Source organism: Sitodiplosis mosellana, unplaced genomic scaffold (assembly GCF_009176505.1).
Source record: "Sitodiplosis mosellana isolate CC-2019 unplaced genomic scaffold, AAFC_SMos_1.0 Smas_scaffold_1, whole genome shotgun sequence".
NCBI classification, from domain to species: Eukaryota; Metazoa; Arthropoda; class Insecta; order Diptera; family Cecidomyiidae; genus Sitodiplosis; species Sitodiplosis mosellana.
The window spans coordinates 488,177-511,598 of NW_022595244.1; the positions used below are offsets into that span (position 1 = coordinate 488,177).

The following is a 23,422-nucleotide window of genomic DNA, read 5'->3' on the forward strand; positions in this document are numbered from 1 at the left end:
ACCGAACAGAAAAACATGATCTAAATTGATTTAACCGACTATTTTTGCAAGTTCGTGCTGTCATTGAAACCCTTTAGCATCGTTATCGGGGCGGCGAACATAAGAGCAACGTGCTCTTGAAACTTGCAATGGTATTCATAAACACAAACTGACAATACGTATGTATACCGAGAGGACGAACGATGGCATAGAAGAAAAAAAATCCAACTACATCAAATCGTAAAGAAAGTTCTGCACAAAAAAATCCGAAGGAGATGCGTCATTTCAAAAGCCAAAACGGAAAATAAATCAAAAAAGATTCCAACTGTGATATGTTTGCTGAAATCATTGAACCACTTCGTTTTCTCTTGCTCTCCATGTATAGTTTATGGTTGAAAGTGAGCGAGTGGATGCAAGAGAAGGAAACCAAATGGAGGGACGCGCAACGAGTGAAAATGCGCTGCTTGATTTTTTTACGACAGACAAAATGCCAGTTAGATCCTTGTTCTGACTGCAGCATTCTATGGACAATTGACAAAAGCCATAAAAAAGAACTTTGATGCGATGAAAAAAGTGCATAATAAAAAGCAGTGGCAATCTTTTGCATGGAAGACGATCGAGAGAGGTGGTGAGACGAGGCGAAAAGCACAAAACTGGAACAAACAAAACAAACTCGGATGAGAACGAGAGAAAGAGTGAGTTGAGCAACGCGACGCAGTCAACAACGAGCTAGCAATAACAAGCAGCGAGAGAAAATTGAATTGTGATAAATACCGTCGTCAAGTATTCTTGAACTGAATTTGTGCGCTTAACTGTCGCTACTGTTACCGATACCCGATAACTTTCATTATGAGCAGCAACAATAAAGAAAAGACAAACAGGAGTAGAGAAAACACGAGCAACGAAACAAACACACTCGGAGAGAGAGAGAGAGAGAGAGCAAAAGAGAACACATGCAGAGTGAATTTCTCTCAGAGAAAGAGACAGCGGCAGCAAGAGTAAAAGTAAAAGCAAAAAATCGTTGTGCTATTTCCACATAATCCTTGAAGGAATTGACGTACATATGAAAATTCTGATGTTAAACAAACTTCCATTCGGCACTCATTCACACGGACGCACAAGCCAACAACCGAAATGGTTCCTTCGTCGTTGTTGACTTTACCGAAAAAAAAAACACTGAAAACATTACGAAAACTATAGTTTAAAGACTGTTGCCTGCAATCGCTCTTTGCTGCGTGTGTACTACAAAACACGACCATTTTTTTATTATTTTGAAACGCTTTAAATGCGCACGGAATTTCCTGTCTTTTTTCGTTTCTGGGTTAGTCACTTCGAATTATCAGATTATCTTGATTGTTATTTTTATGATAAAAAATGCCAAAAGGCGCGCGCTAAGCTAAGCAGTCGGAATGTCTTGTCCAAAAGAAAGCGCAGTTAAAGGGATTAAACATGATGATAATATTTTTTCAAGTCGTCGAGAGCAAAAACAACAACAACAACACATTTTCCCATGGGTTAAATATCTCCGTCGACCGCTCAACACTTAATGAATTTCCACTTTTCAAAGTCGACTATTCAATGAATTCACGAGGCGATTCAATTTGTGCTGATGATACCAGAGTTACTAAATAATTCCACGAAAATAGAAAAATAATAATGTGATTACATTGATGCTGTCATCAAAATACCATTGAATTGGATTTGCTGATGTCAAAAATTGCTAGCACTCACTAGAGCTTGGCAAATGTGCAAACAAGGAAATGGAAAACTGTTGTTGAAGCACATTCAAACACTCGCTCCATTCAGAGTAAGGGGCTATTTATAACAAAACACACAAACAGAGTAAATGGGAGTTCGATGTGCCGTTTATGGCGAATTTCTCACTCTCGTTGCATAACACGAAATCAATGCATCGCCGAAAGTGCAACAAAGAGAGCGAGGTGAAAGAGATGCTTCTTGCAATAAACAGCAAAACTATGTTAACGAGTTTCATTTGCACACGCTTTTGTAGTTTGAGCCTGATCATCAACGTCATTTACGTCAATACATTTGGGTCAGTTTGTCGTTCGACATGCAAACTAGTAGCTTCGGATTGGAAACCTGATGCCTTTCGTTTCTTTTATGATACAAGATTACAGGCAAATATTATGTTTATGAACGATTTTTCTGCTGTGTGTGTGATTTTAAGTCGTTTCCCAAATCGAATGCGGTTTCTTGTTTCCGCTTCGGCTTCAGCGTTTGCTTCTTCTGCTGAGTGTGCCAATTTTTGTTTGTTTCATGTGCGTGTCCTTTCACTTGAGCTTAGCACATCGCCAAGCAACGACAAAGTAAATGCAATAAATCTGTACATTCGCTCACACTCAAAACACTCGTTGTGACACAGCCGAAGAAAAACAAAATGCGAAACGGAATTTATTATTTAAAATGAGCGTACATTTTAAGCTGATTGCATAAGCATGCGTTCGGGTAACTTTACCATTACATTATAATAGGTATTAGCATGGCATTAAATTTCGAACAATACAGATACTGTCAACCAACTACTATATACACTTTTTTCGCATTCTATGTGCGATGATGGCATAGAACGGTTGACATTTCATGTTGAAAAGACGATTTCAGACAATATACTCGCAGGAAATTGGCTTTTGCTACTGCAAACCAATTTCTATAAATAGAATCGGGAATAAAGACGATTTCAGGCCAGAGAGTATATGAATGTGATTTCCCAATTCTTCGTATCAACTTAGTGGATTCTTTTTTTGTAATGCGAATTTGAATTTAAAGTTTTCCCCCACAGACAGAAATGCAAGTGACTTTTCTTCAGGCATCGATAAATACCTTATGAGCTCTTAATGCATGTGCAAAACATCAACCGGAGCAACAGCAACAGCAGCAGCAGCAACAGCAGCAGCAGCTCAAATCGATCGGTCTCTCGCATTGCATCCGGCAAACATGTACGATGCCCCTGCGCAAACACTCGGAGTCACTTTCAGCGCTTCGATTTTTTCTTGCCATTTCAATTGTATGTAGGAATTTTTCGCCAATTCTTCGCATCATCACATTGCGGCGGACATAACTGCAAATGACTCATTTCATTTCATGAAGCCTGCTGAGTAATTATTCATTTTTGTCTCGGGCATTTGTCGCTTACAAGACTTTATTTGCCACCATTGCCACTGCCGCCGCCGCCGCCTCTGCTGCTGCATCTGCCATGAAATGAAGAACGGTTTGGCTCTTTTTTCCATTCGTTCCTTTTTCTCGCTGTGCGGTTGTCTTCGCAGAAATAAGACAAGCCAAGCGAAAACAAACAAACTATTTTCGACGACAGCGAAGATGTAAACGTACAATATTTGCATCATTGCGAGCTCATTTTCATGGGACCGTAACAGTAGCGTTTTGCATGAAAGGCAATGATTTAAGGATAGTTTCTTTTTTCGTCTATTTACGACCATCGCCTGAAACTGACGCGACAACCACACGAAATGAAAGGAAGACGATGAAAAAAAAGTCGTCATCATTTCGTTTTTGTGTTTCATATTATAATTCTTCGACTTTTCGAAACTAGTAGCGCAAATGAGACGCGAACAAAAAGGGATGAGACCACCATCATCACGTCCAAATAATTTGTTTATTGTTTGAAATTACTTACTACTTATTAACACAAACACAGACGCGTATAAAAGACGATCCAAAGTCAAAAAATAAAACATATTCTTAATAATTTAAGGTTTTTTTTGCCGTACGAAACACAATTTGCATAAAATACTTTTTAAGTCGGTTTTTCGAAGTAGCGAAGAGTCTTTGAATTAGTTATACTCGGCGTTCATCATGTACTTACGACGATGATGAAGATTGAACGTGTGAAATATGAGAAGTTTATTTATTGCCAACGAAAAATTTTAAACCAACAACACTCACCAGATTAAATACAATAGTAGTGTGTGTGTGCCCGAAGCCAATTTTCCTTTTGACTGTGCGAAAATCGAGTTCATTTCTTATGTAAACGACCACTACAGGGATTGCACTATGCGGCTACATAATAATTGTATTTACATGTATTCAAATTATATCCATTAATATTGTGCAAATTAATTGACTGCATGAGTTTTGAGATTGGTTGTTGTTATTCGGCTGTTTCGAGTCTCTCTGACTTTATGCTGTCGGTGTTGTTGTTATTGTTGTAAACGAAGTGATGGCACTGTTTTGGCGCGCTTCAAATAGAATATGATATATCCCAGTTTGGTTGAATAACATTCAAGCTAATACATCGATTCTATTTTGCATAATTTCATATTCGACGAATATTATTCGTACATAATTTTGCATTATTTTTGCCAACAAACAGTTTGTCATACGCACGGAAAATTTTCATTTATCGCGCGAAGAGCAAGAGTGAGTTGAGAGTGAGCGAGAGAGTTTCCATTTCGTCAATTTGCATGTTTCATTTTATTTCGGATGGGATTTAATGAAATCGGAGCGATAGCTTCATAGGTTACGTGTGTGTGTGTGTGTGTGTGTGTTTGAGCGCGTGCGGTAATACGGTGTGTCGGTATTTTGGGATTCCATTCGAAAATGTGCCTTGTTAAATGGATGTGATAGCATTTGCGTTTTTCTTTTGTTCGGTTCCAAAATAATTTCGGCGAATTGACAGCGCACACGATATGCATCATGATAAACTGATGGAATACCCTCGCAAGCGCGCGACTGCGCTCACTCGCTCAAACACACATCCACCAAGCCATGCACAGCAATAGTCATACACCAGTTCCATATGCGAGTTTAATTAAGACCGAGAAATGGAATCTGATCGCGTGTTCGACATTTTTCGGTGGAAGCAATGAGTCAACAACGCGCACATAAATTACACTTTGACCCATTGTTTCAGGGGATATGTTTTTTCGTTCGTTGTTATGGAATCTTTTTGACGCCGCACAATAAATCAAGCTACGGCTGGGAAAAATTCATAATGACCTAAAACAGATTGGAGGTGATTTTTATTGTTTATCCGAACTTTTGCGGGCTTTTATTTTAATTTCAATAACAGAAAAAATTTCGTGTGGTTTGTTTGGCCAATCCCAAAAAAATGCCAAATAAAAAATCAAAACGGAACCGAAAATCAATTTATCTAGCTCAGTGGCGAATGAAAAAAAATTGGATAATTGTCTGGGTGGCCAGTCAAAAACGAAAAAAAAAATAAATAAAAATACATAACAGAAATGTGTTTGGAATCGACGGCAATAAATTTTCCATAAAGCGAAAATTTAATCAATTTTATGTTGAGAACCAACGATTTATACACACACACTTTCGGTTCACCATCGCCACTCAAAATGCTATCAATTTCAACCTAATTTCCACGACAGACTCAAAATGATACCCGACTTCTTTTTTCGTCCAAATAAAGGTCATGCGATAATACCTTTTGTCATTCGAGCTAACCATTTACACACGGTGCAAATCCGATTTTCCAAAGCTGTCGCACAGCCAGTTTGAAGCCAGTAAACGTTGATTTTCGATAAAGACTCTCATGATCCCTAACAACATTGCACTCACTTACTTCGAGGGGAGCGGATATTTGAAAAAATCAATAGATTTTCTCCGAAATCCGATCAATTTATAATTTGGACAAGACATTTCACCGTATGCTATTCCACAATAGACTTCCATAATTTCGGATAGTGATTTGACCGATTCCGTTCACAAATTGTGATGATTCGTATAATATGAAGATAACCAAAGAGAAAAAAATTGGAAATTGTCCATGAAACTGCATCGGTCGAAAGAAACGACCGGTGAGAAAAACGATTTCTAAATTGATTTTACATGCAAATCGGTTTTTGATAGCAATGCCGTTGAGATACATTTTTTGCATCTCATTTGCACGCTGTGAAGAGATACTTTCTAAGGACGAAAAAAAGAGTAGAAACGCTTCGGTATTGTCAAACACTCCATGAAATCAAATTTCTCATAGAGACAGAGCGTATACCTTTTTGACATCGTAAAAACTATGCAAATGAAATTACATGTAAATTGTCTGCGCAACATGCAACGCCGGCAAGAGAGCGAGGGGGATGGGAAACAAAACGAGAACACCGAACCAAAACTGAATTACGTCACGCAAAAAACTTTGAAACGAGCAGAAGAGAGAGCGAGGTTGAACTTTAATACTTTTGGTTAAACCAAGCAGAATATTTTACTTGGAAAAATGTTCATTTAATCCGGTTGGATCTTTTTTATTCTCAAATGGGTTAAAACAATGTGAAAATCAAGTTTACAGATAAACTACTCAATTTGAAACGTAGCAAAGTCAGTGTGGTGCATTATTCATGGTATTTCGAAGGGGAGATATACGAAAAAAGCGTACATTAAAGAGTATCCCGAAGAAGAAAAACGACGGTGTGGGATAAATACGATACACATTGAACATCCCCACACGATGTTCCGGTTGAGCCTACAACATGTAAAAAGATATCAACCTCAAAATGTGATTTATTTGTTGTGTGCAAATTGAAACCATTTGAAAGTGATAAAAAAGCGAAGACGAAATCGTTTAACAGGTACCCAAGATACACACACACACGCACACATCAGACATCAATCGATGAATTCAGAAGGGAAGCGCCGCCTGAAAATTCGAACCCACAACCCGCCGCAGAAACAGAAAAAAAACATATGTATCCGAAAAGTGAACACATGCAAGCGATTCGAGTCCTTTAGTAGCTGTATTATTACAAGCCAATTGATAAATTCGCCTGCAGACAAGACAAGCTACACCAAGTAATCACAAGTGTAAACACACGATGATGAAAGGCAAAGCTCGTGATAACGTGTATACGTGTTAAATGTTGGGTAGAAATGAAAATATGTTTCAAAGGAAGAATCTTTGTTTATATCTCGTCGGTATGCTTATATTTTTCGGTTTTGTGTGTGCGTTGCCTGCGGCACTATTATAGACGGTAGACATGAACATACTTTTATTTGACTTATCTATTTATTTCCACATTACTTTGGATGACGTTCTTGTCACCATCACACATACACGCAGTACACCATCTTCTCAACCGAAAAAACACGAATCAAAAGTCAGGGAGTCATATGTTTTGGTTTTGTGGATTTTTCCTTATTAGTTCTATTTCCGGCGATGGATCGACGAAGACGACGAAAATGGTGGTGGAGGTGGTATGATATGTATTCGTTTGTATAAAGTAGCATTTTTGTCCTGCGGTTTGCCTTTTGCCAGCTCCAATGAATATGAATTAGAGCACACATTGTGGTGGTAATAAGACGAAGAGAAAGGAATAGTGAAGAGCAGAAGATGGAAAAAAGCGAACAGAATGACGCCCGTAAACCAAAACCCGAATCTATTCTTCTTGTGCCATTTATTGAATGATGCAACAAAAGTATTCTTCTTCGATGGCATGGTCGAGCGAACGCAGCCAACCGATTTTTAAGGATAGAGAGAAATTGGGGGAGAGTGAGAGAACAAGAAGGCCAGAGCAAATGTAATATAACAAAGAGCAAACAAAGTATTACGAAAAGTAAACGAAAAAGAAAAACAGACGAAAATGTCGAGTTCAAAAGGGTGATTTTGCTATTTTTAGCATGATAATGGTTTATATTTTCCCTTGTAACATTGATCTTTGCGGGTTGTACTCTTAGCTAGCCCTCAACTAAACAGCAACCACTTAAATACACCTGAACGAAAGGTAATCAGCAAAATCGGTTTGAGCTAGCAAACGAAGGCGAAAAAAAAACTCACTTCAAGTTGAAAAAACTCAAGCACATAAACACAAACACATATTCGATCGATTTTGTCGAAATCCATATCCTTGCCACACCACTCTACATCATCAAGAGCACCAACAGCAGAATGGCGTTTGCCATGTGATAGGCTTTTGTAATACATTTACTTATGTACAAAGTGGATTTAAGCGTAAAATGCGGGTTATGTCTTGTGAGCACCATTTTTTTATGCGCTTTCCGTGTGTAATCTGGGTGGTAAGTATTAAATCGGTTCACTTTTCTCCGTCAAATCATATTAAAAAATGGCTTTGGTTCGTCTTGCGGTGTTGCTGCATGTGTTCGGCTGTGTGTCAGTGCACATTTTTGTTATGCGCGCAACGAACACACACACACCGTTCCGTCGTCTAGCCAAATTGAATTTATCTGTGTATATATGAGGAGAGAGTAAAGTTCATTCGAAGAAACGACCAACAGAGTGCTTATGTGCAACAAATAACGTTTGATAAATTTCATTTGATCAACGATATAACTTCACCGACACACTCGAAGAAAGCTTTACATTTATTACATGGTTCGTTCGGATTTCTTTTTCTGCCCTTGCCACTTCGTTGCGACAGAGATTCATTCGAACGCACCGTACACACACAAACACGGTTTAATGCATCGGTGAAGATGATAACATGATGTTACAGTGTTTAAGCTATCAACAGTTTTATCATGATGAAGCTTTAAACGGCAATTTGTATACATTTCCCCCCGCCTCATTCACTTACTTTGACTTATATTACATAGAAATTGAAACGTGAAGCGTGCATAAAATTGCGTAAATATTATTTTATGGTAGCGAAAATGGAAATGAAACAGAAAGAGGAAAACGAAAGAAAAGCCACACGAAAAATCAACATGAACATTTAGAAAAAAAACGTGCAAAATTACCTTAGACTAGTATTGTTTATGATCCTTTGATTAGCAATAAATTAGTGTATTTTTTGTGGTTATGAAATGAGAAAAAAACATATCGAAAGAAGATAAAAAAACGTGAAAATATATTGGGTAAAACATTCAAATATGAAACGAACGATTGGAAAAACGGTTAAAGTGTTTTTATGTGAAAGAAATGTATAAAAATTGATTGGAAAAAACAACGGTGAAGATATTTGGATGACAAAAGAAATCCATGTTGCAATTATTGATGTGTTATGAACAAATGTCAGTCAGTTGGATTAGTAAGATGGTGAATGTGAGATTGGAAGACAGACACAGAGAGAGAGAGAGCTGAATGTTGATGTATTTACCTTTTTGGCAGACCTTTTGTTTTACCCTCAAGATTTTTGCCGGCGTTGCCAACTCTTCCCATTAGCGGTTCTTGAATCGAACCAAAATATGGATGATGGTAGTCGCTATGATGTGAATGTGCTTGATGATGATGATCGATCGATGCGCGTGGTGGTGATATGGTTGCGTCTAAATCGAGATCTATATCGGCATCAATTGGGAATATTCTCGATGCTGCAGTTTCAAAAACGCCACTAACCAACGATGATCGTCTCAATGATGTCACGCTACTGCGATGCACGTGCTCTCTACTCATTTAAAATGCCTTTATGTCGATTGATCGATCCGGTTGTCCTATTTTAGCTGGGTATGTTTTGTTTTCTTTGTTTCGTTTTCTTGAATTTTTCTCTTTCGTTTATGAAAGATTCTGAGATTGGCGTGTCTTGTTTGTTTGTTTTTTCTTCTTGTTCGATAAAAAATGGTTTGCTTTTTGTTTAATTTAGCTCGGACTGGTTTAAAGTGTCTTTGGCAAAAAGTCTACTAAATCAAATAAAAATGTCAAACAAAAAAAGGAAAACGAACAAAAAACGATGTGATTTCTCTTCGGTTCGTAATCTATTTGGGCTGTTCGTTGCAATGTTCAATGCTTTTTGAATGACTTATTCACAATAATATTTCGTTTGAATTTGATTTTATAATACGAAATACTGCACGAAACCATGTTTTCTAACACATAATGAATATTCATTTGACATTCATGTTCTCTTTTTCCCTATGCTTTATTCAAAAACCGTGAGTCTATTCCAATGTTCGAATTGAGTTCTTCAACACGGCTCTTTAGTTATGAAAACAAAGAAAAAACAGAACGAAACAGAAAACAGAAAAGTCGAAAAACGAAGTCGATCGTATGTATGACGCACGCACGTACGGCTCTCTTCACATTGACCCGCTGCCCGAATATGTGTAAATCAACATAAAATGTCAATGTTACATATAGACTTGATTAATTTTCGTGTGGTGCGCATTAATTATTTCACAACAGAAATTATTCGTGTTTTTGCGATTTTCGCACAACGCCTTCTCACGACGATTTTATTTTCTCTGTGCTTTTCTATTCGATTCGTTTTAGTTCGCGCCTTTTTACACTCTAAATCACGTAAACCGGGCGTCACCGAAATCTCTCGTAAAATAGATTTCTTTTTATTGCTTTTTAATTTGATCTGATTTTATCAATGTCTTAATCTTTCTACAAGAGAGCGAAAAAAAACTCTATCCTCCTTTCGTTTAATCCGTAATCCCGATTAACATTTTAAGCGGTTGTTTAATGGCCTAAAGATGCTATTGTCTCTCTCTCGACTAACTATAAATATACGGTAGCATGAATACACTGCTGTTTCGTTTAGTGCATTCGATGTTGTCTTTCTTCCTTTTTTTCACTTTTTCAGGTCTCTGTCTCTTCGTTTCAATTTCACAACGACAAAAGTCCGTTTTATTTTAAGTCAGTTGAGAATATTTTTCGGCAATTTAAAGTGCCACATCTATTTTTCGGCTTGATGTATCTCTGTCTCTGATGTTTTGAGTGTGTGTTTTTTTTGTTCGTGCCAATTATACCGTGTTTATGCTTGTATCCCCTTGTGGATGGTTCTTTTCACTTTGTTTTTATTACATATACGTATATGTTTGGTATGTTTGTGTCTCGGTTGCGATTCGTGATGGTGGTTTTTTTGTAATGCGAGGAATATAGCCAATGCTAATATGCATGAGATGTTCGTTTATTGTGAAAATTTGAATTTGAATGACTTTTGATTTTTTTTGGTTTTACGATGAGCGAATTTCAGTGTATTTTTGATTTCTTGGCCACCTGAAAATAATTCATTCAAATTAAAAATGTATTTTTTTGGTTTGTTTTTATAATTTATGGAAAAAAAAATTCGAATTAAAAAAAACGAATTTGGAAAATGACATTCAAAACAAGTGTGAGAGAGAAAAAAATTTAGACAAAAAGTTGTGAAAAACGAGTTAATTTTAGAAGAACAAAAAAAACCGTTCACGTCTGCATGAATCTACTTTGATGTGCATTGTATACACACACACACAGCTCTTGGTGTATCATGTCAATTCAGCAATCGTGAATGCTTTAATTTTTCTACATCAATTTAGAAAATTAACCAAAATGTTCCCCTACAATTAAAGAAAAGGATTCCAAGATCAAAGTCACTTGCATTGTTGCATATAAAATGGAAGAGAAATGGAAAATTCATTGAAGAAAATAAAAAAAAAACGAGATTGAGCGAGCGAACGAGCGAACGGATGCAAAGGAATAATGAACGGAAAAAAAATCACACCGAGAGCGAGCGAGCGATGAAACAAATAAAATATTCATACACATTTAAAAAATAGAGTTTATTTGAGCATATAGTAAAAGTCTACATCATGAATGGCAACACAGCCATGGCATTCGTATTGCTTTTCTACACTAAAAGTAAATGCATGCATGTATGACATAAAAGACAAGCTGAATTTTCTGTTGCACGTGCGACATTTTCAAGACAAAACGATATACCAAATGTGAGGAAAACATGTAGAACTGGTGAGAAAGATGGGGATAGGCGACAGAATGGGTAAAAAAGTTCCACATGACAATCATAAAAGGTGTAAGATAGAATCAAAAATGGAAACAACGCAAGAAAGAAAAAAACTCAACTCAACTCGAGTCGACATGAACGAAAAAGACGAAAATGATACGCAGAAGATATAGAATTGGAGAAAAATGGTTTTTGAGGTAAGAGCTCGATTACGAAAGTGTAACATGTCGTAACAGTTCTTTTGTGGAACACTCTACGCTTTGAGTGTGCTTGCCGGTGAATGTTTTTCCTCGTGTTTTCTCTTCTCGCTTTGCTTTGCGCGCACGATGCGCATTCATCCAATGCATAATGTAATAATGAATTGATTGTGTGGCTTGTTACAGACACACGATAACGCAGAATGTGTAAAACGTACATGCGAAAACTCAAACAAAAGACTCAAGACAAATAAATTTCATTCAGTTTGTCACTCGCGACTTACAAACATCAGCAGCAGCATAAGTTCAGAGAGAATGCGAGAGTCGAAATGTGGAAGCGCGCGCGGGGAGGCTGAACAAGCATCGCGTTTGAAATGTGTCGATGAAAAAAGACGGTTGTTGTGACGCTTTAAAGTGCATCAATGGTTGAATGAGTTTTGATGTGCGACAGCACATATTCAGCATGGTGATATGATGTCGTCGACGAGGACTACAACGACGGCGACGACGACGACGACGACGATGACTGCGAAAACATGCTTGTCTCACTCTCAATGGTTTGTGATCATAAGTGTGCTTGGAAATGTACAGAGATTGCGGTGTTTGTTTCACATGCTTATGCATACACGTTACCATTAAATCATGGCAAACATAGTGGATTGAATGAAAGGGAGCGAAAAGAAGCGAACCTCAGCTACTCAAATGAGACAAATACGTGCAATTCAAGTGGTAATTGCACATTTATTTACTGTTTATGGATGTAATCCCACTCCACGCCACGCTACACCAAAACACATGCAACTAGAGCTAATTTTCTAGATCATCGCTACATTGGATGGTTGTATATAAACATTGAGGTTTTTTTAGCATTTTTTTTGTTCGACTTCGAATACTACCAATCATGCTGTCTAATCTGAAGCGAATAACCGCTGGCGTTTTTTAAAGTTTGTATAAAATATTATTCCCATTTCATGGTGCATTGTAGTAATTTACAAAGGCAGTGGACTAAGCTGAGAGCGTAGCTGAGCAAAGCGAGCAAACGAATGAATGAACGAACGAGCGAACAAGCAAGCAAGCAGACGAGCACAACAAGCAAGAGCTGTTCAAGCATATAAGGGAGTTTGTGAAGCAAAAAGGCAGATAATGTTCATTGTTCGTCATCTCATTTAGTTTTCATGTTTTCGAATTGCTTTCGAAAGCAAGCCAGATTTTACGGAGATTATTGCGTACATATTTTATAAATGAAAGTCATTTATTTGCTCCGGAATGCACTTTTCGATGCACAGGATGCTCTTGCTACATCGATAGACCGAACTCCTGAAAAAAGCGATGAGAAGAGTAAACCCGAAACGAACTCTAACCAAAGTAACATTAGGTTCCGAGATTCGGACGATAAACGTGATTTTCCAACTTTTGTTTTCCATGGTGAAGAGATAGAGAAGACGAGAAGAGGAGAGGAAAGATGAGAAAAACCGCAAAATTTTTCTATAATAATAACAGTAATAATAAGCGTTGCTGTTCGGTTGTGGGTGTAAGTTTGATAAATGATAAATGATTTGGTTTGAAACTTGAAACTCGATTCTTGAAAATCCACTTCACGTTTCGTGTCCAAAATTCCATGCTATGAAAAATATGACGATGAACGACGATGAACGATGACGATCCCTCCCTCCTCAGCTCAGCTAAGAGGAAGAACAAAGTTTAACATCACTCTCAGACACATGATGAAAACAAAGTTAGACAAGACGAATTAACCAAAACTGTGATTACAACTATATATGGAGCAGACTTTTTTCCCCATTGCGTTTTGTCGGTATGTGTGTGTGTGTTTAGGTTGTGTCGTGTCTTTTGTTCTCCCATTCGAAACATTTGCCGGACGAACAAAGTCATTGCCTACGGTAAAATTGAGTGGTAGAAAAATTGCCACGAATGAAATTTATACGAGAGAAACAGGACAAAAAAAGGACGGAAAAAATATGAAGAGAACACACACATATACAATGAAAACCGAGAATGAGTAATTTTTCATTTGGAAAAGCTCAAACAAGTTGTGATTTATTGTATTGCTATTTCAATTTTTTTTCTGTATACATTCGAGACAGTGTTGGGTTGAATGTCGGTCTCGTTCGGTATGTGTGTGTGTGTGTTCAGCAGTGCTTGGTTTGTGTGTGGTTGTGGCCACTACTGCTGGTGGTTGCTACTGTGTGTATATGCATTTCCTTGTTAAAGTTCATTTCGTTTATGTTGTTCGCTTTTCATAGATGTTTCGGGCCTCGTGAATAACACACAAGCTGCTTACGCGGAACTATCCGAACAAAAGAGTAACAACAGCAGCAACAACAAATGTGCCGGCGAAAAAAAAATCATTATAAAACATTTTCATCGCGTTTTTATCGTTCCGGATTTTATTCGTCTACCTACTTTATTTCGAGCGCGTCTCTTCTTCTCCGTGTCCCATCGATGAACGAAGCCGACGACGACGACGGCGAAAAAAAAACCGAAAAGAAAAAAAGTATTTTTTATGGTAGTTTTTATGATGGAAACGACATAATATTTAACCGAAAAAAAACTCCTATCACCAAATATATTCGTCATCATCATATTTCTTCATAAATGGTGAACCAGTTTCGAGACTATAAGCAGGAGCTGAAATTGAGACAATGGCCGTAACGATGTGATTCGTCGTCCAGAGATTTTCGTGATTCTATGATGTGGAGGGCATTAAATTTCATTGGCTTCGAGATAACCGTGTGCACATCCGAAACGATATCATCTTTTCGACATCTCTTTTAAGTTGACTCCCTGTCTCTCTCTCTCCCTCTGTGTGTATTAATGCGAAGCAGCAGAAAATTTGTAGCACAACTTCCGTTCATCGGCCGCGCTCCCCAACAATGCAAATATAATACATCTATGAAGTTGTGTGAGCGATATGTTTTCACCATTCGTCGTTTGCCATTATTTCGTAATCTTTCCCTTCGTCGGCTATTTTTATGAGGCACACAAGAGCGACAAAGTGAAAAGAAAATGCGAAACATAGAAAACAATTTGCGCCGTTATCATTCAACATCTTTGGATTATTTTTTTTGCGTATTTTACCTCTTTTCCAGGGTGGGCCCGAGAGAGTCCAGTCAGCGCTGATGTCGTTCGCAAACTATCATTCACATTAGGCTCAATAACAATCTATCCATTGAGCTTCTTTTCGTTTATTGAACTAGATATAAACTCGTGTATGCTTCTCCTTCATTCTCGTCTTTCTCTTCGTCTGTTTTCTTCCCGAAGCCATGCTTCGTTTATTCAGATTGTTATGTGATGTGTTCACCATTTTGCTTGTCCCACAAATCAACGAAAACATCTAAATGATCTTCGAAACGTAAACGATACCATGAATTTAACGAAGAACCTACAATGGATGTGGCTTAAAGCAATTTGTGTGTTCGAATAAACTGGCCGAGAGAGAAAGAGACAGAGAGTTACAGAGAGAGAGAGAGAGAGAGAGAGAGAGAGAGAGAGAGATTTGATTTTGCATTTAAATTAGTTCGGGCGGGCAAACGGACGAACAAAGAACTGCAGTTATGAAACAGATAGTGAGCGAACGAACGAACGAGCAAAAGTGGAACAGATTGAACGAGCGAATGAAAATGATGAGATATGGAGACACCAACATGTACACTAGGGTATTTTCGGAATCGTTCAATCGAAAAATGGTAAGTCTCATTCGTTAGATCTCAGAATTCTGAGTCGATTGATAACATTTTTGTCGCGGATGGACTTGTGGTGACACTTCCCGAAACTAAAAACAAAAAATGTTTTATTCTGAATTTCTATAGTAACGTGTGACAACTAGATTCAATTTTATGTTTTCTTGTCAAATTTTTGCTTTCAAATTTCAAATCAAATCTGGTTGTCACAGGTTACTATAGAAATTCAGAATAAAACTGTTTTTGTTTTCAGCTTCGGGAAGTGTCATCACAAGTCCATCCGCGACAAAAATATTATCAATCGACTCTGAATTCTGAGATCTATCGAATGAGGCATACCATTTTTTGATTAAACGATGCCGAAAACACCCTAATGTACACGCACCCGTTTACGCACACAAACTGTCCAAATGGCATTTTCATGGTTGGTCAAGCATTAAAGTCCAGTCAGATTTATGTCACAAATCCGTAGACTCTCTCTCGGTATTCAAATAAATGGGGTACACAATGATGAAAATGTACGTACATTTAGAGAAAATTGGTGGTCGGCTTTCTCTCATGTGGACCAACGTGTGTCTGCGCACAGCGCTCTTCCCTTCTTCCTCATCCGCTTTGCTCTCGTTCACACACATACACACTCACATGCTCTGTGTCACTGCCCGAATATCCGAAACTATCAAAATTTATGTGTGTCATATGTTTTATAACTTTGGATTGCGGAACAAACAGGCGAATCGATGTTGGAATCATGATGCGAGAAATTTGTTGTCTGCCCATTTTTTTTCTTTATATTTTTATTAGGTATGCGTTGAGAATGGTAACTTTTGTGATTATTGTCCACATAAAAGGATGATGCGACGATTGAAATGAAACGTTTCCAGTCTATAAAATTTTTTCGAGACACTCAAATCAAAAACAAACAACAACATCAGCAGCAGTAGCCGTGGCAAGCCCACATTTTATGATTTGCTGTTGAAATAGATATTTAAATGGATTTCAAGTACAAGTGTGCGATGTAATGCGCGATACAGACGCGCTTTACAGCTTCTAGTGCGGCGCGAAAAGTATCTGCAATTCACCAACGAAAAAAGAATAGAAAGAAGTAAAAGGAATGCGAACGAACGCGCGCATGAAGAAAAAGAGTAGCTGCACACGCCATCCAAGAGAGTAATAAAACCTCAAATTGATAGGAATTTCATTGAAGAACATGAAATTCATGATGGCTGCACATTGATAACAATGACATCTCTTGAGCGCCACCATTTCCCATAAAGTCGTAAAAATAACAGTTTATCAACAACAATAGAACCAGCGCAGCCAGCGCGAAAAATGTAAAGAGACACTGAGGAAAAAACAACAACACGCAGTGACGGAAAATAGATAAAACCAGAGTATCCTTTACACGAATGAAGGAAAAAAAGCGGAAATGTTGTCGTCGGCTAATAATTTTTTCCGCCGCATTTTTTTCACTCTCTCATTCAACTTGAAAATATTTACGGTTGTTGGACATGGAACATTTTTCATAGTTTTCCCTTAGGTTCTATGGATTTTTTTCTCTGTTATTTCCGTTTTGTTTCGTGTTGTTCACTTCATTTTTCTTGTTGGTGTTCGTAATTTTTTTGAGCAGCTCTCTCTCTCTCTATGTGTTGACTCTGGAGCAATGCATATTTGAATCCTGGGACCGATACAATTCACTGCAACATTTCAAATTAATTGTTAAATTGTCAAGTTTTGATAACAAAACTAGTATCGTTAGTTTTTTCTATTGATCGTTACAACGAAAATATTGCTGCTTTATCTATCAATCTCTAGTCGCAATTCATTTTTCAATGCCAATTCGATGGAAAATGCACGAGCTCTTGGCAGAGATTGTTTTTGTTGAGTTGGACCAAAAAAAAGAGAGAGCATTTTCTATTTTTCGAGGGAAAACTATCGGTTTTACGATTGAAAATGTCAAGAGTCAAGAGCGCGTTTGTTTGAAAATATGTGCCGGTTTTTTTTTTCTCTCTCGATAGAACAGGGCCCGGAGATTGACAACAGATGTAATGGTTATGATGAGTTAAACGCATATTTGTGAATGTGTAGAGTATTTGTGCTCGCATAAGCAGATTTGACGTTTAAGTGCTCTCAAATAACATATGAGGCTGCCGCATGCCATTCACTTGATTCATTCGTATGGCTTTTAATGGATTGTTAGTTTCTCTTTTTCAATGTGTTTCGTTTTTGTTGCTTTTTCTCAACATACAGAATTTTCTATTTTTGTTAACATTGATTTCCCGAATGATTTCACTTAAATGGCACGTTTTCGAACATCATCTGTATACATTGCGCGTACGATTGAATACGAAAAGCGCTGTCACAACTATGTGATTTCATACATAGCAAGAGATCAATTCAATTCGGAATGTGTGTGAGTGTTTTTTTTGCGTTTTTTTCTCTCTTCGTGTGACGGTTGTTTTGACGTTGCAAGTGAATGATATCGCTTGAAATGAACCCATCAAATGCAAACGAATAGAGCTGTCAATTTGAAACGCGTCAATGTTTTAAGCGTTGAAAATGAATGGAGTGTTTTTTTCCGTCTTGTCTAGGTCAAGAAGGTTAATAGACTGATAAAAAGCATTGAAAAAACAGAAAGCACACTTTAAATTAAATGTTCACTTTGGGTTTGGTGAGAGAGGGGCAATAGGCCAAAAGAATGCAATGTCTAGCCAGTCAAATGGAAATGACGGCATGAAATGGACTACAAAAATAGAAACGGAAACTCACACACACACACACACACTGGCACACAATTCTCACCGGATAATAATCATTTTATAAAATACCATTGCGCTTCATGTGTATACATAACTGTGTTGTAATTAAATCCTTAGTTCTGTTGGTTTTATTTGCAGTAAAAATTGTTAGCACATTTAGATAAAGAAAAACAAACTGCGAAATAAATTCAGTTGTGTGTGTGTGTGTTTTTGCTCGCCGGTTGGAAAATGCGGTGATTTTTCAAGCAAGCGCCTATCTTTAGCGCACTATAAACCATCCGGAACAAAAAATTTATTAACACGAATGAATTTGCTGTCTGTTTTAATCAAGCGTCGCTTATATTTTTTCGGTTTTGTTTGGTTTGAGGTCATGTTCTTCGTAAACAACAATGCTACAAAAAAATGCGCTATGCCTATCACACCCAAATCTACATCTCGCGCTGAACTAATAATAATGGAATTTCATTACACCTCTTTTGCCTCATCGGTGGAAGTTGCGCAGAAAGCCAAAATTTATTATATTAAAATTGGAAAAAAATTGCACGAACTGAGCTGCAAATGGAGAAAAAAAGCGTGTTTTTGCCATCTGATAACTTTTTATTTCTCTCGTTGCATTCAAACTAATTGAAAGAAGAGAGCGCTGGAGAGAGAGCGAGAGCGAAAGAGAGTGAGCAAGAGCGTAGCACAACATGAAATCGAGATCGAGGGAAAACAAATGAACGACGACGGAAAAAAAGGAGTACGTAGTTAAATACAAAAAAAGAGCCATTCCGACAAGTAAAAATGCGTTCAATATTTCATTTGGATTTTTGTTCACCGGGGATCACATGATTACAGGTGCCATTCCAATCGCATGCCGAATGAATGGTTCAACCAAGAAAAAAGAGAGAGAGAGAGAGAGAAAAAAACAACATTTATCGGGAATCTATGGCATTTTGTCGGGGAGTATTTTTTTCTCTCTTGCATGCCGTTCGGTTTTGCCATTTCGTTCAATTTTATTGAAAGCATAACACATTTAATCGAATTCTTGCCAAAGACAAATTGCTTGTGTGATGCATGCTAGACTGTGAGGAGCGCCGCATCCGTTTAATATCTCAATTGCGTTTAATAAAATGTCGTCTTATTGAACCGTTGCCAACTAGTTCATCTGTCCCGTTTCGAATATTGCGATAACAAGGTTTGTGCACACACACATTCACATTCATGCAGCAGTAAATGGTTTTTTCCTTGTTCTTGCTCTCTCTCTAACGAAATCTCGTCTTTATTATTAAGTTGCAGGCTGTTACGGGATTGCACATTGAACTTTGGCTACGATTTTCAGTCGGTGAAAACTTCCCTTGGAAACTTGCGAGTAAATAAAAGTCAACAACAAGAACAACAACAACAGCACCAGCACCAGCAGTATGATCGTGTCTATTTCCTCCGGATTTTCTGAATAAATACATATTTCGGAACAGTTTTCGAGACTCGAATTAATTGGATTCGCTTGGTATAAATAAATTACTGTGCGGCGTATGTGTACCCGCATTACAAACACTCCTGCAACAAACATACACCATTATATTTAGACAATAGCTAAAGAAGCAGCACCAGCTTTTACTGGTGGCACAGTAAATTTTATCACATTTCACGCAATTTAGGTTAAGCTCAACAACTTTTGTGAAAATGGGTGTAATTTTTCTAAAAACTCTCTTTGCCGCTTAGAAGAGGTGTGAAAAAAGAATTATTAAAATCAGATGTCACATGATCTAAATGCGGGATACTGTTGACTAGACGTATGTGTGTATATATGCATATCGGCAAAAATGCAAGCACAGTCGACAGCAAATCTACAGCAAAAACTGAAAAACGTATTACGATTATGGAGGGAATGCATATACAGAGTGGGGATGAGAGCGATATTGTCGCACAGACAAACCACATTCATGCAGCTAACATGGCGCAAAATAGATAACACCACACAGCCAATCCCAAAATGATATAGAACCGAAGTTCTGCAAACATAATCCATAGTTTTAATAAATTACTTTTGCTCGAAGCCTTAACATTTTCGCCTAAGTACACCGCGAGCATATTTTTCAAGCAAGACTGAACATATCGAAAAGAAACCCTGAATGAATTCGTCTTTGGTGGCGAAAAATCAGCAAAGAATGGAATTGTACACCTGAAAATGCCATTGATGGGCGGGAGAGAGAGAGAGAGAGAGAGAGAGAGAGAGAGAAAAGTCACTCGAACGAAAGAAAACCGGGTTTTCCGGGTGTGGAAAGAGGAAGAATGGAGAAAAAAATATGCAGTGTCGACGAACGCAAATATATATTACAAATTAGAAAAAAGACCCCACAGATATGCACTCGCTCACAGAGACACACACATACGACCACATTATGTGACAAACGTTTTGTGTTCGGTGCATTAAATTTGTGTTTCTTTCGCTTCCAATTTCGCTGATCTATTGCACTCCTATTATTTTAGTTGCATTTATTGTGTGCACCAGCAACATCACACGGAGAAAAGGGCTTGCGTAAGGTTTTTCTTTTTATCTGTGTAGTGGAAAGCGTGAAAATGGCGCAGCTAGCAGAGGATGCGGCGACGAGGCAAACATTTAAAATGCGGCAACATTCGTCCCAAAACTGTGTGAGTATGATTGAACAAGCGCTTAACAAAAGTAATGTTTTAGACGACGAGGACGACGACACCGAAGGGGCTTTTTCTCTCTTTTTCTCTTTGTCCCATTCTCTTTCTTCCGCTCTTTACCGCAATTTTCATCTCTTTCGCTCTCGCTTCTCTCCCTCTCTCGAAAATGAATCAAAGATATAAATACGAAATGTGAACTATCGTGCAAGTTGTACGAAACGTTGTGCTGTGTGTTTTCGTGCGCCTTTTGCACAATATTCCAATTGCAATCTCCAGTTCTTTTGGCCATATTCGAAAATTCGATGCAAGTTGCTGCATGTGAAACGAATTGAAACAAATGAATGCGGACTTGCAGCCGCTTCCTATTGTTACGACCGAACAAATACACAAAACCACGTCTCTATCATCTCTCTTGCTCTCTCCCTCTTTCTTTCTTTTTCTCTCGGTTTCGATGTGCAATGCAACGTACGATTCCCGAAATCCGACAAAAAAGCAATGAAAGAACGAACAATGAGACAAGAGATGCAATGGAAAGAAGGAAAGAAAACACCGAGATCAGCCCGACACAGTTTCAGCGTTCCCTCGGATAATTTTTCATTTTCATTTTGGATTTTTCTCTCTAGCTTTTTCGCTCCTGTTGTTGTTCGTGCCATTGTTTGCATGTTGTTTTCTTGCGCCCTCTTCGCGCCGAGAGACGATGCTTTGTTGCTGTTGCTCTGGTGCTGGTTTTGCTGCTTACAAATGCAGTTTGTTATGGTTGAATATTTACGCTATAGTAAATTATCGTACGGTTTAAAATGAGAAATAACGGCGCACTGAGAGTTGAAACAGTCACTGCACACTGCACACACACATTCACATATGATGTGCACAAACGGTTCACATTTTTCATATTAAATGCAATAATATTAATGAAACAACACGAATCTCATTCGTAAGGAATTTTCGGTGCACAGGCGAGCAAACGGGTGAAATGATGAAAACAAGAACAACAACTGGAATTTGATTATAACGACCAACAGCGGCGAACCAGTGGCAGAGCGACTGTATTCAATTTCAGAACGTAAATTAATGTGCCGAGCTTTTTTTCTTGCTATCATGGCGACGGTAAAATACGTTAAATTAATTTAAAACACATAGCACTCGGTGTGTAATCATCAGACGGTTGATGACGACTGCGTTCAAAAAGAACGCCATCAACACAAATTGCATTATGGCGGCGCACCAGTGAATATGTACGCGGTTGCAACACAGCGCGAGAGAGAGCTAGAGAGGCCAACTGCGAATGTGTGTAATTAAATTGTCGTTTATTTTCTACAAATTTATGCATTCTGTTGGAGTACTTCTTTTTTATTCTTTCTTACTACTTTGGCCTGTAATGCGAACAAATGAGCACGACGCTTTTGTATTAAGTGGAAATTGAAAAAGAGAAAAAATCAGCAAATAGTGATTGCTAAGGCATTTGCTCATTAAGAACGCTGTCCGTTGGAAATTGTGACACTCAAATCACGAATTTGATTTTTTTTGCTGGCCCGGTCCTATTTCCTCTGCCCGATGTTACAGATTGTTTCTTATGTAATTCGTCCTTAGAGTGTGTTTGTAAGTGTGCATTTCGACAAATACTTTTTTCCTTGGTGAACCAATTTCCACAACCACTATGATATGAAATAACCAGCTCAAAACCAATCTTCATTCACCTTCAGGAATAGTGTAGTCGACGGTTGTTTTTTCCCTATCTCAACAAATCGAATTCAGTCCCAATAGTAATTTCGTGATACCCACTTTTGCTTCATGCAAAAATTATGTGAATCTATGATATTGTCTTTTGATGTTGTTCTTGGCACTCGGGCAAGGTGTTGAATTTTGTCGCCCTTGTGCACGTGTCTCGAAACACACAAAGTCACACTCACACACAGAGAGAAATAAAATTTATCCGCACAAATATATAAACACGCATACGAAAACGGGCACACATTTTGCATGCGACGCTCTGGCTATGGATTCCACTTCTCATTCGTCGTAAAGCCGAAATCTTTGCATAAATATGTATAAACGGTGGATAAATTGAATGTGTAAAAAAGCCAACGACACGAAACAACTTATAGATATTGTGAGTAGAGCGAAAGAGAGCTGCATAAAGAGAGAAAAGCAGCCGAAACAAAGATGCGGTACTTCATTCTCTCTTTCTTTACGATATTCGGTGGTCCGTATATCTGCATAATGTTAGTATTTATTTTATGTGAATGGGATTTTGTGGCTAAAATATTCGCCAGGCAAAGACAATAAATAGCTGCAACTTATTAGAATTGTACTAAAGCTCATGTAAGAAGTTTAGCGTTAAAAATACGAGCCATCGTAGACCATTTCACAGCTGCAGGTGGCAGAAAAAAGGTAGAGTAGCTTGTTGGGTGATTTGTTTTTTTCTTTCGCTCTCTTTTTTTCTATTCGTTTAATTTTATTTTACTTTTTTTCCGGTTTGGTCGTTCGATTTCATTATTTCGCGTAACCATAACACTTGTTATGCACATTCCTGATGGGATAGGTTCAGATGG

At 37.9% G+C, this 23,422-nt stretch overlaps 1 protein-coding gene across 3 annotated transcripts in view; it reads right to left on the reverse strand.

Moving 5' to 3' along the window:
- The window catches only part of LOC129579081 (innexin shaking-B), a 132,144-nt gene that overhangs the window by 26,003 nt on the left and 82,719 nt on the right, over nucleotides 1-23,422 (reverse strand). The window contains exons 1-2 of one of the 3 annotated variants that reach the window (XM_055469159.1): nucleotides 9,021-10,855; nucleotides 8,662-8,685 (exon numbers count right to left, since the gene is read on the reverse strand). The exons of 1 other annotated variant lie outside the window; for it this stretch is intronic. In XM_055469159.1, the coding sequence (XP_055325134.1) occupies nucleotides 8,662-8,685; nucleotides 9,021-9,316 (320 nt within the window). In that variant the 5' untranslated portion in view covers nucleotides 9,317-10,855. Of the gene's footprint in view, nucleotides 1-8,661; nucleotides 8,686-9,020; nucleotides 10,856-23,422 lie in introns of those variants that run through there. One more of the 3 variants, XM_055469948.1, reaches the window with a different exon arrangement.